A 14449-nucleotide genomic window follows, 5' to 3' on the forward strand; every position below is an offset into this window, starting at 1 on the left:
GGGGAGAGGAAGGACCAGGGGGCGCGAAGAGGGGAGGAGAGGCAGGTCTGGAGCACCCACCCCATCGGCCCCCACGTCGCGGTGGCTGGTCTAGGCAGAAGGTGCGTGTCCGGCTCCGGATGAGAGCCCCAGGCCAGGGAGTGGCAAAGGCTAGGCCTGAGGCCTGGGCCAGCCACCAACCTGGCTAGGATTCGGTTCCTGCGGGAAGGATGAAGATTTTTCTTTGAGGATGACACCGGGGAGCGGGGGCCAGTCAACTGATTTGCCCCTGACTCTGAGCTCAGAGCAGCTCTCAAACCCCACATCAGCCACTTCCACTGCCTAGCACGCATCCCCACCTCTCCTGTGAGGTCTATCCTCATTTTACTGTTCCCCAGACAGAGACGATGTCCTTTCCGGCTGGCGACAGTGTTTCCCTCCCAACTGTGTAACCTGTCCTCAAACCCAACCAGCCATCGTCATCCCCAGCCTGATACGCTTTCTCTGTGTCTTCCTTCACCCGGGGACCCTCACCGCTCCACAGGACCTCAGCCTCCTCTCTCCCGGTTTCCCGGTCATGACTGCCACTCTCTCCGCTCCCACCCCAAACAGCATCCCAACTATCCCAGCACCCTCTTTCCTAATCTTGGGAGGCGTCTCATCTGGCTGAAATGGAGAATTCCAGGATCTAGGCCGTACTCCTTAGTGGACAGCCCCGTCCTGGGGAAGAGGAGGAGAGCCTGATGAAGACCTAGCAGGGCAGGTTGGGGGCGGGAGTGGGGGAGGTGGAAACAATGTCAAGCCAGGAGGCCCTGAGGACAGAGGTTGTGGGGAGCCTGGGACTGAGGGAAAAGCAAAAGAACTAGAGCCAGGGCCAAAGGAAGAGGGAACCAAGCTGGCAGGGGGTATTTTAGGGGGAGGAAGGGGGAGGTTCAGCAGCTGTCTATCCTAAGAAGCATCACATGAGCCTTCCTCCTGTCACATGTGGAAGGTAGAAGATGGAAGAGGGAGAAAGACGGGCAAACAAAGGGGGACACAGGCAGAGAGATAAGTGGGCTTAGCTATCTGAGCCGATGGGCCCCAGCAGAGGAGCCCCTGAGCCCAACACACACGCCCACACAGAACGGTCCTTTCACACTGTCCAAACCTTTCCCGGTAACAGTGACCCCTGACAGAGTCATTCTCTAATACAAGCAATACCCATGCTCCCACTCAGAAAGGGGTTATAAGGCATGACTCCCTAGGGTTTATAGGAGAGAAAAGCAGGAAAGCAAGAGTCTTATTGGAGTTCAGCAACAGGTGTGGTATCCAGGGAGAAGAAATTTAGCCAGCCAGGAGCTGGAAACAAAAATGTCCTGCTAGATTCCTCCTAGAAAAAAAAAAAAACACTCCCCTCCCATCTCCTCTCCAGCCAGGTTTAAGATTGCCCACTTCCTACAAGAGAAAAAAAAAAAGATCATCCAGGTGGTGTGTGCAGGTGGAGGAGCTGGGCTACACTAGTAGACCATGGTCCAGGCAGGGACTCCAGGTCCAGCGAGGGTGGGAAGAGAAGGCGTCACTTCCGGGGCCCTCGCCAGTGTCTGGTGGCTCCCTGCTCTCTGATTGGGCAGAAGTAGCCCCAGGCAGGCGTGTGTCCCCACTGCCGTGGAGGGGCTATACCCCAACGCCACATGCTTTCCTACCTATCTGCTCCCCAGAGTGCTGCCTGCTCTGCACCTGGGGCCTGGAGCCCTTCTCCGCCCGGTGAGTGGCAAGCAGGGTTTGGAGTGAAATGGGGGTAGGAAGGACAGGAAAGAGGAATTGGGCTCTCAGCTGGGGGAGGGGTAAGCAAACTGGAACCTACAGACACTGACCTTTGTCAGGAAGAGTGTGGCCTTCCCAGAATGGGAGGAGTAGGGCAGAGCAGGGATAGGGGGTGGGGTGCTGGGTTCTGAGGGACTGATCACAGATTTAGGGACTGAACACAGCACAGTCCTGGTTGGCACCAAAGAAAGGGAACATGGGCTCAGGGAGAAAATGAGGAAGGAGGTGTATTAGAATTTAGGGAACACAGCAGCAAAATGGGCACAGCTGCAATCCACATTCTTTCCCACTCATTCCTAGTTAGCTTGAGGTTCTGAATCCAGGAGCTGGAGAGCTGGGTCAGGCAAGCCAGGGCACAAGGAAAGGGTGATGGGAGGAGGGCTCATGCATGTTGACAGACCTACAGGAAATCCCAATATTGAATCAGGTGCAGGCCTCTTTGTACAACTTGTGAAAGAAGGAGGAAGCCATGTGGGGGGTCCTGGGAAGGAACCGGAAGGGTCTGAAGAGGAGGCGGGGAGGAAGGTGTGGGCTATGAGACAGACGTGGTGGGCAGCCAAGGTGAGGTACACCATGTAAGGTGGGCATCATCTCACTCAGTAGGTATTCATTGCTGGCCAATTTGCCAAAGAAAGGAAGTCTCAAGAATATTAGCCTATCTCTTTTGCTGGGAAAACCCAGTATTTCAGAATTTGGAGTGCAAAGAAAAACTGCAAGAGGCTTTATGTGTAAATAGGGAAAGAATGAGGGATTAATTTCTCTTGTACCATCTTCTCTTAATTTTTTTCCTAAAGATTCTATTTATTTCTTTTTAGAGAGAGGGGAAGGGAAGGAGAAAGAGGGAAAGAAAACTCAATGTGCTAGAGATACATCAATCAGTTGCCTCCCACACGCCCTCAACTGGCGACCTGACCCACAACCCAGGCATGTGCCCTGGGACTGGGAATCAAACCCGCAACCTTTTGGTTCACAGGTTGGCACTCAATCCACTGAGCCACACCAGCCAGGGCACTTCTCTTAATCTTTTAATCACCGACCTCTAGTAGTCCAGTTTGGGTTTGTTTGGTTTTTTCCCTAATTCCACTCCTCAGCCTCACTGCCCCAGTTTCCCCTCAATATATTGTACCTGTTTGCTAGTTCCCTATCCTGGCCCTACACCCATTTCCCCCCTCTCTTCTCCAGGGTTGTGCCAAAGTATTTCATTCTCTAACCCCATTCCAGATTTTCTCCATCCAAACAACCAAGGCGGCTCAGAATTTGAGGCCCATTGAGATGTGCATATGTGCACATATACTCCCAACCCCAACCCCCTGCTGCTCTGGGCAGGGGGCAGGGCAACAAACTCCTATCAGATCCACTGAGACATCCTGGCAAAAAGGATAGACCATATGCTCTCATCACAAGAAAATGTGGGTGCACTCCGAACGCTAGCAGTTTTAGGCTGGTCAGCATCACAAGCCCTCCCTGAATCTATAACCCTAGCCAGACAGTCTCTTCCTTAAAACTTGGGTAAGTGTTCATTATTCCTGTTGCTTGCAGGACAGGGTCCAGCCCCTATTCCTTGGCCCACCTGTGCCGTGCCCCACCCCACTCTGCCCAGAAGTGCAAAAGCCCAAGCCGCCTCCATGGCCTCAGGAAGGATTCAGGGGAGAGGCCCCATACAGGGAGCCGCTCCAACAAGACAGCCTGGCCAGAATGGAGCTGACTGGTAAGAACACACTTAAGGGGCTGAGGGCCAAATCTAAATGTGGTAGAGGAGGGGAAAGGAGTTGCGCTGCAGTGGGCCGGGGGAACCTAATTTCCGAGGAATAAGGCATCAGAGTGCTAGGTTTCAGGTCTGAATCCTAAATGGATATTCTTAGACCACCAACCAACAATGATCTCTTCCTTATCCACCCTTTTCAACCTTACCTCTCCTCACCTAAGAACTGGTCCTCGTGGTCATGCTTCTCCTAACTGCAAGACTAACTCAGTCCAGCCCAGCTCCTCCTGCCTGTGACCCACGACTCCTAAATAAACTGCTACGTGACTCCCATGTCCTTCACGGCAGACTGGTGAGAATCCCCAAGCGTTGTCCCCTAGATCCATTTAACTGGCAAGATACCCTCACTCTCACCACTTCCTCTTGCTCCCGGATCCAATCACTATTCTTCCAAGTCTTCAGGAAGACCACCACCTCCTGATCACCATTCCTGACAAGGATTGACTTGCAATCAAGCTCTCCTTTATTTATTTATTTTTTAAAAGATTTTTTAAATTTATTTTTAGAGAGAAGGGAAGGGAGGGAGAAAGAGGAGAGAAACATCAGTGTGTGGTTGTCTCTCATGTGTCTTCCTCTGGGGACCTGGCCTGCAACTCAAGCTCTCCTTTAAAAGTTCATGGAAGCCCCTCCTGGTCACTGGGTCACCATAACCCACCCCCATTTCAGCTCCTTTCTCTCCCCCTCCCCACCAATCTTTTTCAACAGAGTCAGTGCCCAGACACTAACCCTTTGCCCACACCTGTGCTGCTGCCTGCTGTGGACTTCAGCTTGGGAGAATGGAAAACCCAGACGGTAAGAAAGCCATCCCTTCCCTTAGTTTTTCTAAGTCCTGTCTTCATCAGTTTCCTGCTGTTTCCATTGGGTTCTTCAAAATTCCTGAGCTCACTGAAAATATCTCACCTTCAGCTTGGCCACTCTAACCCAATCTACATTCTACTATGATAACATCCTTTGGATAAGGTGATCACTGGCAGTTCCAGCATGGTAAATATATTCAAAGCTGAATACCATGAAAAGCTGGAGAGAATTCTCTCATGGGCCATGCCTTTGACTTATTCCCATTCAAGATTCTTAAATTGGCACGAAGAAGTGAGATTGATCTGTCATCCACAGATGACGCAAAGCTGGGAACCACAGCAAAACAACAAAAGACACAATCAAGATTCAAAGCCCTGAAAGGCAAGGTTCAAACATGGTAAAATTTGACAGAGATTTGTAAAAAATTCCACACGTGTAAAGTAATTGGGTAAAGTCCTATTCCAGCTTTCGGGTCACAATGCCCCTTCTTCCCTCATAAAATTTTAGCTCTAGAATTGTCTCTCTTTCTTAAGATTTTACTTATTTATTTTTAGAGAAAGGGGAAGGGAGGGAGAGAGGGAGAGAAACATCAGTGTGACGTTGCCTCTTGTGCACCCCCTACTGGGGACCTGGCCCACAACCCAGGCACGTGCCCTGACTGGGAATCAAACGTGCGACCCTTTGGTCTGCAGGCTGGCACTCAATCCACTGAGCCACACCAGCCAGGGCAGAGCAACTATTTTAAAAGCTAGCAAGCAAGTCTAAGCTGCTTTAGATGTTTAGCACCAACAATGTGAAAATATTCCTGTAAAATTCTGAGTGGACTGCACTTAAAAATACTGGCCTGAGTATTAGACAGCCTCCTCTAGACACAGGCTAATTTATTCAGAGGGATCCATTAAACTAGCGTGTGTCCAGGAGGAAGCAACACAAACAGTAAGAGGTTAGAAAACATAGGAGGAATAATTTTTTTAAGAAGAAGCCTGTCTGATTAGCTTGTAGGAAGTGGCAGTCTTGTGAGACAGAATGAAGTGCTTCAGTCTGACGCTCAGAAAGACTACTGAGAGGGAGCACCCCTTGGTAGGTCAGCTCCTCTGCCCTCGAGATCCCAGGAATCCCATTCTTCCCTCAGATCTAGGGGGACCGGACTAGGGGAGGGCAGTTCCCAACGAGCCCCTGCAGTTCAGCTCTGCCATGTATCAGCAAACCTTCTCTTCATCTTCATCCTCTGTATGATGGTCTCATCTCTACACTGAGCTAAAAGAGAACCATACAACCCTAAGATTTTACAGCAGAGATTTGCAACATTAGAACCAAGAGGTAAAAGCTATAAAAGGACAGATTTCAGTATAATGGAAGAAGAAGAGAGAAAAAAAGAAGAGCTTTTCTGACTGAAATTAAGTGTAAGACCAGGCTGGTTTACCGGACACTGGAGTTATTCAGGCAGAGGCTGATGACCAATTGTCGGGAGACTGTGAAAGAATTCCTGTGCTGGGTGGGACCTTGGTCCTGTCCAATTCTCAGCTCCTATGATTCATTCTGCTGGCTACTCCTACAGGCTCCCCACCCGCTATTAGCAGGCCCTTTGAAGCAGTGCACTTCTCTCTCCCATCTCTCTCCCAGGAACAGACCAAGGCACAGGACATTCTGGGAGCGACAGCCCTTCTGCTGGAGGGAGTGATGGCAGCACGGGGACAACTGGGACCCACTTGCCTCTCATCCCTACTGGGACAGCTTTCTGGACGGGTCCGCCTTCTCCTTGGGGCCCTACAGGGCCTCCTGGGAGCCCAGGTAAATCCCCAGTCAAGGGAACTAGAGCAATTGTCCCTCTTTTCTGACTCAGTCTCCTTAGAAGACCTGAGGGAAGAGGAATTCTAGGAATCTTGAGGTAAAAGAGATGACCTACTAAGAATGTTCCCTCCCAGACCAGCCATAAAGCCTGGGACATAGACAAGGGAGGCATGGCATCTGGCCCAGGTCTCTGGCCTCAGGCCCATCCTCTGCCCTCAGCTTCCTCTACAGGGCAGGACCGCAGCTCACAGAGATCCCAACGCCATCTTCCTGAGCTTCCAGCAACTGCTCCGCGGAAAGGTGCGTTTCCTGCTACACGCAGTAGGGCCCGCCCTCTGTGCCGAGCAGGCCCCGCCCACCACAGCTGCCCCACACAGTGCCTCTCTGTTGCTCACACTGAACAAGCTTCCAAACAGGACTTCTGGACTGTCGGAGACAAACTCCAGTGTCTCAGCCAAAACTACTGGCTCTGGACTTCCCAAGAGGCTGCAGGGATTCAGAGCCAAGGTTCCTGGTCTGCTGAACCAAACCTCCAGGTCCCTAGACCAAATCCCGGGACACCTGAACGGGACACATGGACCTTTGAATGGAACTCGTGGGCTCTTTCCAGGACCCCCACCCAGGGCCCTAGGAACCCTGAACATTCCTCCAGGAGCTTCGGACACAAACTCCCTGCCACCCAACCCCCAGCCTGGATATTCTCTTTCCCTAACCCACCCTCCCCATGGACAACAAACAGTCTTCTCCCCTCTACCCACTTTACCCAACCCCATGGTCAAGCTCCAGCTCCCTCTTCCCGGCCCCTCTGCTGTCAAGCCGAACCCCACCAGTCCTCTTCTAATCGCAGCGCACCCTCACTTCCAGGATCTGTCTCAGGAACAGTAAGGTTCTTAGGCACTGCCCCCCCTCCCCTGTGTAGTTCTCTCACCCGGAGGAGGGCCCTGGGAGCCCACTGCGGCCCTGCCAGAGGTCCTGCTTTCACCTGAAACGCCCAGCCCTGGTAAAGGTGAATACACAGGACGGAAACTGGGATCACTTTTCACTGTTTAAAACACCAGAAGCTATTTTTTTAAGCTATCAATAATATTCAGCAGAGCAGCTAGTTATCTTCAGTCTATTTTCTACACAAATGTCAAAAATATGAATTCTCCATGTTTTTTTATACAATAATTTCTCAAAGGTCTGGGCCCGCCTGGCCACTGAACAGAGGTAGAGACTAATCTTATATGAGAAAAACAGAAAAACAAGCTTTGGTTTTTCTAGTCAAAACTAAGGTTAGTCTCTTTACCCCCCTTTTACCATCATTCTCAATAGGACTCTGATCTCCTTTTCTTAGGAGATTTTTACTCTTGAGAAATGAATGAGAAGTTGTCTCCCAGAAAGACTGTCCCTGCATAACAGATAAAACTGAGCCTGGACAAATAAAGAATGAATGAGAGTACCCAAAAGCTAACTGAAAAGAAAGAGCAAGATGTTCATCTCAGGGGGCAATAGTTCTGTGCCTCCCTAAAAAAGGCAGGGGGGAAAGCTAACAGGAAGTCTAGGAGAGCCTCACACCTCAGGTAAGCCTGTGCAGACAGTTCAGTCAAGAGGAGACCTGCCTGTGACAGCTGAGCAAACAGCCAGAGCTTCCCCAGCTCAGTGGGAAGCTTTGCCAGGCTTGGGTTCCTGCCTCCCTCCTGTGGAGGTCAGGGGGAAGTGCAGGAAGTGCCATGAGTCGGTCTCCTGGGGCTCACACAGCAGGAGAGACAAGTACAACTCAAGTACAAGCTGAAGGCTCATTTCCCAGTTCCCAGAAGTGAATGGTATCTAAAAAGCAACCTTGTGTGACTGCTATAAACTCTGGGAGGGAATACCTAGAAAAGAAGCCAGGGTTATGGGGCTTTGCCAATAAATGCCATCTTGGTGCTTAGGAAGTTTATATGGCCCAAAACAAAAACTCCACTGCAAAGGTCACCGCCACATCCAGAGGCTCCTGTAGGGAACACTAATGGAAGTTTTACCCCTCCCTCCCTACCAAAAGGAGAGGAAAGGCTGCCATGTAGATGTAGGTAGAGGAGCCAGGAAGCCAGAGTTCCAGACACTGCCACAAATACCACAGGTTCACCGGAGACATTCTAAAACAATGAAAGTCAGCGTGCCAGGAACCTTAAGTATATTACATTTTCTAAGGCTTACATGAACTAAGGCAGTTAGTATCATCTCTATTTTATGGATGAGGAAACCAACCGAGGCTCAGAGAAGCCAGGCAAGTTCCCAAAGTTTTCACAGCCTGTGAGCAGGAAAGGAAGAAACACTCAAGGCTGACAGTCTGGAGCCCACACTGTCCCCAGTGTAGTGCGCCGTCCCATATATTATTCGGTGACTTAAAAGTATTGTCTAGATCTCAGATGGTGTCAGTTTCTTCGTGAGAAAGAATCAGTTCATCCACACTACAAATTCCAAGAGGAGGTCCAGGGATTTGGTAAGTGGGAATTTCAATTTACTGCAGTCCTTAGATGAAATCGAATAATCAAATGAAACCCATTATGGTACATGAAATAGGCAGCCCCCAGGACCAGATATGCCAAAGGGACCAAAGACAAAGAATTAGGGGCTCTCAACACAGTCAGATGAGGCAAAGGCAGCAAAACTGCAAAAGGGGTGCAGCCAAAATTTCGGGCTTCCAGTATCGGCATCTGACTTACTCCAGGGCAAATGCAAATAACCGATGGGCTTCTCCAGTGTGAATCAATCTGCACCTACGGAAGATCTACCCTAGTCCCAAATTATTCTGTCTCTTCTTCCTTTTACACACCGCACGTACACACACACTGTTACAACCAGAGCACTCCTATCTCTATCCGCCTGTATGCCAATTCTTTTTTCTGCCACCCACAAACTGCTACTGGTGATTAATTAGATTCTCCCACTCAAACTAAATTCATTCTTCTCCATCCACACCTGCCCCCCAAAATTTGACTCCATAGAAAAGTTCTGGGATTCCATAAAAATTCACCCCAACCCCCATTACATTTCCAATACCCCTCTCCACCCTCCCTGCCCCATACTAGGGCAAAAGAAACACCTTTACCTGCCCCCTGCAGGGACCATTCATTTTCAACCCATTTCCCTAAATACTCTAACACCTCATGAAGGACCTGAAAATGATGGGGAAGGAGCTACCCCAGGCATCCCACCAGGGAACCAGCCCCCCTGGCAAAACGAGAGATCAAAAGAGACTACTACTTAATACACACAATCTTTCTGGATAGTTACCCTGAATTTCCCAGGGGACATCAGAGTCCCAGGTACTGTCTCAGAGACCTTGAACGCCAGGCTGAAGAACCAGCTCCTATGCTGGAGTCCTTGTAAGCATCACCATTTCCCCAACAGAGTTCTTCCCCCATTCTCAAGTTAGTGGCCGTGGTCAGGCTGCTGCATTGTCCCGGGCACTGGCACTGGACTGCCAACCTCATTGGTATTAGTGCCCTGTCCACTTCACTGGTCTGCGCAGCAGCTCTCTGTTCAGTGTCACTGGTAAGAAACACCACTTACCCTCCCTCCAGGTCACCACTAGAATACAGAGCAGTCAGCCTGCTTCTCCACCTGCTCCCGTAACCACCAAATGCACTCCTCCTATTCTCTTCATAGTCATGCCCCATGCTTATGTCCAAAAGCCTCTACTCGAAGCTTCCATAAAAATGATGAACACTTCCCAGCTACTCAAGTGACTCATTCAAGTCAACATCATTTGACTTCTAAGACTTAAAGTGTTGGAAGGACACCAGCAGAGCGCCTCGCCAACTCAAAACTCTAAGCCAAATAGGTGTTATCTTCTGGGCATGGGGTGGCCCCGGGAGCCAAAAGCACGACACATTCTCTCACACAAAAAATCACATTGCAGGATAAATGTTGGGGACAGTCAGCCAGGAGTCTGAGAAATCCTGAACCCAGATACCAAAAGACTGGGACAGATTCGTCACCTCCCATGTGACCATCAGGCTATGGGCCATAGATGTAATATACCACAGGCAAACTGGGGGAAATGATTTTAAAGTAAATGGGGAAAATAATTTCTAAGAGAAAAAAAATGTCTGAAAAAAGTAAAGTTTAATTTAAAAAATCATATACACAAAACAACTTCTGACCCATTTGAAACTCTCCCACAAGCAAGTCAGTTTTCCACTGAGTCCAGACCCCCGACAGATGCACCCGCATCTTTGGGTGGACAGAGAGCTGGCTCCTCCTGAGCAGGTGAACAACAGCAACTGCTGCTCAGGTTCGAACAAATGTCCACGACCTGAGTGACCAAGCAGCAAGGTTGGCTTCCCATGTGGTTCAGAAAGCCAGTTTCTTCATCAGCAGATAAACTCTGGAATCCACTTCAAATCCGTGCAGGTTGTTGGCATCACCCTGCAGCCGCATGAGCAGACCCCCATAGGACACATAGGCAGAGCTGAAACAGAAGGACCAGTCCCCTGAGTCTAAGCTTTGCAGCAGCTGCTACTCAGCAGCTCTCTAGCCCAGCCTAAGAAAACAAGGCACCTTCCTTTTTTTTAAATTTTACCTTATTTTTTTACAGATTTTTATTTATTTATTTATCTTTAGAGAGGAAGGGAAGGAGAGAAGGAGAGAAACATCAATGTATGGTTGCCTCTCGTGAGTCCCCAGCTGGGAACTGGCCTGCAACCCAGGCATGTGCCCTGACTGGGAATCGAACCGCAATCGTGTGGTTTGCAGGCCCGCGCTCAATCCACTGAGCTACACCAGCCAGGGCAGGCACCTTCCTAATGCTTTGTCATTAGGAACCAAAATTCAAAGATGAATGCACAGACATGTGCAAGGCATGCTCTTTATATCAGCAAAGGTGTGAAATACTACATGCCCAGAATACAGGAAATGATCAAGTTAATTAAGAATATACCCATTTACCTATGAAAATGCTTAGGAAAGCTCTCAACTGACATGAGGAAACATGTTCTATGTAACATTAGTAAGCAAAAGAGAAGAAAACATTGTAATAAACAACATGATCTCAAAGCAAAAAGCACACAGGAAAAAACTAAATTATTCAAAAATGTTTATGTAAAAGGTTCCCTCTGGGTATGGAATTATAGGTGACTTTTTTCCTTCTTGACATTACTTCTCTGCTTTTCATATTTCCCACAAAGGGCACATATTGTTTTAATAAGATTTTAAAGAAAAGAAAAAATAGCTGGGCAGGGAAACCAAAGAACTAGGGATTGGGTTGCAGAGTAGGAACATACACACACACGCCTAGCGGTTTAATTATTTAATGCTGCACTTATTTCCTGTGGAAGCAACCTTCCTTTGCATTGCACTCAGCAAGACTGTCAGTTTCTCATCTGCGCCACCAGAGCCGAGGCCCTGACAAAGGGCAGAGACAGCAGCCTACATTTCAGACTGAAACTGTTCCCACAGGTTTCTTTCTGGGTCCCACTTAGGTTGGAGGTGCTTGAGGAGAGGGACCCAACACAGGAAGCAGAAGCATGGCCCAAATTCTCAGAATAGGGTGGGATGAAAGGGTTCTCCCAAGGAACTTACAGACGTGTTGCTGCTTCGGTAGAAGTCTCATCTCCCTCAATCCTGTACACTTTCCCATACATTACATACTCAAATTGGTCAGCCCTGTAGAAAAATAGTGGCAGTTATTCTTAAAAATAGTTAACTATAATAGGAGATTCTTTAAAAGTGGTGACTGCTAATTAAATGCTAGCATTATAATAGGCCTTTTTTTTTCCTCAAATTTTAGTTGACTGATTTTAGGGGGGGGGTGTGGAGAGAAACATCAATTTGTTGTGCCACTTATTAATCATTCATTGGTTGGTTCTTATATGTGCCCTGACCGGGGATCAAATACACAATTTTGGAGTATCATTATGATGCTGTAACCAACTGGGCTACCCAGCCAGGGCACAATAGGCACTGTGCAAATACAATGTCTTTTAGTCCTCACCGCAAACCTGTGAGCTAGGTACGAACATTGGTCTTTTACTGATGAGGAAACTGAGGCTGAAAGAGGTTGAGGTTATTCAACAAATGACTGGTAGACTGAGACCTGAATTCAGTGGGGCTCCAAATTACCATCACACCAAACTCCCCAACAGGATCCAAGGCCCACACAGCCTAGGTCACCCAGCGATCATTTCCTCAGCCATCAAACAACTAAAACTCACAAGCATGCCATCACTGCTCTGGATAAATACCTGGTTGTTTAAATTCTTACTGCAGCAATTTCCTTAAAATTCTTCCAATTATAAACATTTATTCCATGAATTAAATAAGGGTTTTTCTATACTGTTTATCTATTTAGTCCTCGGGCGTAGTTCAAAGTACTCCCTTCTCCACTCGCTCACCTGGAAGGTCTATCATCTGTGGGGTTGTATTCACCATCATCTAGGGTACCATCTTCATACAAGGTACTAGCTATGACCAACCGGAACTTGTCACCTGAAAGTAACAGCAATATTTGAGGGTGAAGAACAGCTGAAATGGCAAGTCTCCTGCTATTGCTTGGGTTCAATACTCACCCAAGTCTACAGGGTAAATCTGAATGTTTACATCTAAGATAAGGTCCATCTTGAAAGATTCGCTCTCACAATGCAGTCGAGACACTGGAGAGAAATAAAGGAAGAGTGTCAAGGTTAAGTGCCTGAACCAGACCTACCCTTGCAGACCCCACTCTGGGGACCACATGCAACTGAAGAGTCAATGCAACCCAGAGGTCAGTATCCACTGGCCTCTCATCTGCCCTCACAGAAGTACAGGCTCAATCAGAACTAGATATGCAAGAACAAAAGGGGAGAAAGACAATGTTTAGTGAACACAATCCCCACAAAAAAATCCAAAGTCCTATGGCAACAAATAATATCCAGATTCTAAGCCTGCCTAGGTGATTAAGAAAAAACCTGACTTTGGACAAGTTGTTCATTCATCCAAAGGTTTTGTCTTTCTGTGCCAGGTGCTGTGCTGAGGAAATTATCAGGACATGGAAGAAGTGGCATTCGTCTTGAAGATATCTCCATCCAGGTAAAGGATGAGAAACCAGAGAGGAACAATTGTTGATCAGTGACAGAATAAAGAGCAACTCTTTATTATTTATTCCAAGTAGTCAACTCTCACTCAGAGAGTGCTTCACAAAGACCTAAAGATTCTAAGGATAAAGCAAGCATATAGGTGGAAAGAGACTTGACTTTGAGCGATGGGCACACGATGCAGTGTGTAGATGTTTTGTTGAGTTGTACACTTGAAACCTGTATGGTTTTATGAACCAATGTCACCCCAATAAACTCAATAAAAAATAAAAACAAACAAAAGAATATAGGTTCCAGTGTCCAATTACTGGCTGTGAAGCCTTGGGTGGATTACTTAACTACTCCGAGAAAAATGGGTAAGACACCACCTACCTCGAGGAGACTCTTGAAAGAAATAAGACAAAGCGTGTAACGTGCACAGTACGGTGCCTAGCACACAGCGGACAGCGATTAGAAAGATGCCCAGAACTTTACTAGCATCTGAATAAAAGGCCACCCAGGTCCCGGGGGCACAGCACGTGTGAACCCCAGGAGAGCTCCGAGTTTCCGTTCTCTCATCTATGAAACGTTTCCTGATGGAGGAGTTTCTACATCAGGACCTGCAGGAAGGGGCAGGCAACATGAACTGGGTGGACCAGGAGCCCAGGGGTGTGTCCCCAAGGACCAGATTAGCCCCTTACCCCAAACCGCCTCTATATACCTTACCTCGGTCAAACTTCTTGCCCTCCGGGTCAATGTCTTTCACATCAAAAATATCTTCAAACAGAATGCCCGCCATGGTGAAAGGGCCACGGGAGTAGACAGGGAGATGAGCACGCAACCACGACTGGGGTACGCGTAACCCACGGTGTGGAGAAAAGGACGGGAGAGAGGAAAATGCAGCGCCTGAAGAGCTGCAACAAGAAAACAGAAGAACGCACGCGCACAGATAGTCTGGCGGCCACTTCCGCCGCTTGGCTGTCGGGGCTTTCTAACTTCCGCTTCGAACGCCAGTTTCCGAAAGACTTCAGAAACTTGAGGGCGTGTCCAGATTCAGATAACCCCGCCCCAGGGCGGGATCACGATAGATGGGCCCCACCTCCGGTCGAGGTGGCGAGGTTTCTCACCCTCTGCTGAGGCTCTTCTGCGCCCTCTTCAGGTTTCCTGTCGGAAAAACCGGAATGCAGGGGGACCTTGATCCTTGGCCCAGAGAAGCCCGGCCCTAGCCCTCCCTTGCTGGTCTGCTCCCTCGACGAGGGCACAGTCCGCGCCGAGAAAAGGGCGGAGCAGAACACCGCCC

General features: G+C 48.7%; 2 protein-coding genes across 4 annotated transcripts; one reads left to right on the forward strand and one right to left on the reverse strand.

Annotated features, from left to right (window-relative positions):
- Window positions 1–1596: 1596 nt before the first annotated feature.
- Window positions 1597–7872, forward strand: THPO (thrombopoietin). Of its 3 annotated transcripts, none has more exons than XM_037027623.1 (6): window positions 1597–1722; window positions 3322–3490; window positions 3709–3836; window positions 4250–4336; window positions 5966–6133; window positions 6353–7075. In XM_037027623.1, exons 2-6 carry the CDS (start codon window positions 3478–3480, stop codon window positions 7016–7018), a joined length of 1062 nt encoding a protein of 353 aa, XP_036883518.1. In that variant the 5' UTR covers window positions 1597–1722; window positions 3322–3477; the 3' UTR covers window positions 7019–7075. The 3 variants fall into 3 exon arrangements, with proteins under 3 accessions (XP_036883518.1, XP_036883517.1, XP_036883519.1); XM_037027622.1 differs by lacking the exon at window positions 1597–1722 and having other exon boundaries at window positions 3386–3490; window positions 6353–6433; window positions 6550–7871; XM_037027624.1 differs by lacking the exon at window positions 1597–1722 and having other exon boundaries at window positions 3386–3490; window positions 6370–7872.
- Window positions 7873–10206: 2334 nt separating this feature from the next.
- POLR2H (RNA polymerase II, I and III subunit H) lies at window positions 10207–14114 on the reverse strand. The gene is made up of 5 exons (XM_037071033.1): window positions 13876–14114; window positions 12667–12750; window positions 12493–12586; window positions 11681–11764; window positions 10207–10571 (listed from the first exon to the last, which is right to left on the reverse strand). The coding sequence occupies exons 1-5, from the start codon at window positions 13946–13948 to the stop codon at window positions 10454–10456; spliced, it is 453 nt and encodes a 150-aa protein (XP_036926928.1). The 5' UTR covers window positions 13949–14114; the 3' UTR covers window positions 10207–10453.
- Window positions 14115–14449: the final 335 nt, after the last annotated feature.

This window comes from Sturnira hondurensis, unplaced genomic scaffold (assembly GCF_014824575.4).
Source record: "Sturnira hondurensis isolate 20B ecotype Veracruz unplaced genomic scaffold, ASM1482457v3 Scaffold0019216, whole genome shotgun sequence".
NCBI lineage: Eukaryota > Metazoa > Chordata > Mammalia > Chiroptera > Phyllostomidae > Sturnira > Sturnira hondurensis.

What these genes read in the sequence shown, in the direction of transcription:
- THPO (XM_037027624.1), top strand. An exon ending in GAGAATGGAAAACCCAGACG is followed by an intron (nt 4,337 to 5,965) that starts GTAAGAAAGCCA and finishes TCTCTCTCCCAG; the next exon opens with GAACAGACCAAGGCACAGGA. An exon ending in AGGGCCTCCTGGGAGCCCAG is followed by an intron (nt 6,134 to 6,369) that starts GTAAATCCCCAG and finishes TCTACAGGGCAG; the next exon opens with GACCGCAGCTCACAGAGATC.
- POLR2H (XM_037071033.1), bottom strand. Translation starts at nt 13,948, where the DNA reads ATGGCGGGCATTCTGTTTGAAGATATTTTTGATGTGAAAGACATTGAC. An exon ending in ACAGATGATAGACCTTCCAG is followed by an intron (nt 11,765 to 12,492) that starts GTGAGCGAGTGG and finishes ATTTTTCTACAG; the next exon opens with GGCTGACCAATTTGAGTATG. An exon ending in ACCGAAGCAGCAACACGTCT is followed by an intron (nt 10,572 to 11,680) that starts GTAAGTTCCTTG and finishes CTTCTGTTTCAG; the next exon opens with CTCTGCCTATGTGTCCTATG.